Source organism: Eimeria maxima, genomic scaffold, assembly GCF_000499605.1.
Source record: "Eimeria maxima Weybridge genomic scaffold, Emw_scaff2005, whole genome shotgun sequence".
In the NCBI taxonomy this organism is placed as follows: Eukaryota; Apicomplexa; class Conoidasida; order Eucoccidiorida; family Eimeriidae; genus Eimeria; species Eimeria maxima.
In genome coordinates this window covers 2,501-4,001 of record NW_013564891.1, presented here as the reverse complement: position 1 = coordinate 4,001, position 1,501 = coordinate 2,501, and the positions used below count along the sequence as shown (strand labels likewise).

The following is a 1,501-nucleotide window of genomic DNA, read 5'->3' as shown; positions in this document are numbered from 1 at the left end:
TATATATATATATATATATATATATATATATAGCTAGCTGTTGGCGTAGATAGCTGACTGTCCTAGCTAGCTGGCTACCTGTATATCTACCTATCTATGTAGCTAGCTAGCTGTCTAGCTAGCTAGCTAGACAGCTAGATAGCTAGCTAGCTAGCCAGCTAGCTGTGCGTTAGTTACCTGCAGTCATGGGTATATCTGCATATCCATAACCTAAGAGAGAATGACGACCTAAAGGAGACACAGAGACAGCCTAAGGAGACAGCAGCAGCAGCAGCAGCAGCAAAAGGAGACACCTTTAGGGTTTAGGGTTTAGGGTTTAGGGTTTGGTTGAGGGAAAAGGGATAATGAGCTACAGAGACAAGAAACCCAGAAAACGCATGCACGAAACCCTAAACCCTAGCACCAAACCCTAAACCCTAGCTCCAAACACTAAACCCTAGCTCCCAACCATAAACCCTAGCTCCAAACCCTAAACCCTAAACCCTAAACCCTAAACCCTTGAATACCATTAAATAAATGCGAGGGGGAGGGAAGAGAATATCTAAATCAGGCATTCTCCCCATATAACTCTTAAACACTGCACTTATGGCCTATAAATACACCGCAAACCCTAAACCCTAAACCCTAAACCCTAAACCCTAGATGGACCCAGGTCCTAGACACCAAACAATAACAAACCCTCTAAACATCAAAGCTGACGCATACTTCAGGCCTCTACAGTCACTGTTTAGGGTTTAGGGTTTAGGGTTTAGGGTTTACGTCGCTGAAGGCGGCAGTTCCATCGCCATTCCCTTTTATGCACATTGGCGTTAAACCCTCCAACCTGTACAAAAAAAAAAAGAAATAATGAGGGTTTGCTGATTAGGGTTTAGGGTTTAGGGTTTGCGGATTAGGGTTTAGTGGTTGGTGTCTAGGGTTTAGGGTTTGGTGGCTAGGGTTTAGGGTTTACGACTTGCGATCTTGAGATTGCTTAAGGGATTGACCAACCGCCTGCTCAACAGTCCACCCTGAACACTTAAACCCTAAACCCTAAACCCTAAACCCTAGAACCATAGACCCTTGTCTGTGCCTGCCGCTTCTTGTTCTGCTTATCATTGGAGAATAAGGGTTTAGGGTTTAGGGTTTAGGGTTTAGGGTCCATACCCTTTCCTGGGGCAACAATTAAGTAGCGTATATATCTGTATAAAAACCCCACAAATAGCACTGGGGAATATTCAATTTAGGGTTTAGGGTTTAGGGTTTAGGGTTTAGGGTTTGGCTTACACAGCATGAGGGAAAAGTCTCTCCCATAGAGCACGCCAGAAGCTGCTGTGTCTGTACAGCTCATCTACTGCAGCACTCGTCAAAACCCTAAACCCTAAACCCTAAACCCTAAACCCCAAACCCTAAACCCTAAACCCTCGGTTGTGTTATGACTCTGAGCTTTAGGGTTTAGTTTAGGGTTTAGATTAGTAGGGAGTAACGTACAAAAGAGAGGGGACTTTTGCGGTGTATGTGGGGG

At 44.6% G+C, this 1,501-nt stretch overlaps 1 protein-coding gene across 1 annotated transcript; it reads right to left on the bottom strand.

The window, feature by feature from the left end:
• Nucleotides 1–169: 169 nt before the first annotated feature.
• On the bottom strand, nucleotides 170–804 carry EMWEY_00056820 (seryl-tRNA synthetase, putative; the record flags this gene model as incomplete). Its single annotated transcript, XM_013480503.1, has 3 exons — nucleotides 170–250; nucleotides 507–590; nucleotides 760–804. The coding sequence occupies 3 exons, from the start codon at nucleotides 802–804 to the stop codon at nucleotides 170–172; spliced, it is 210 nt and encodes a 69-aa protein (XP_013335957.1).
• Between the last annotated feature and the right edge of the window lie 697 nt (nucleotides 805–1,501).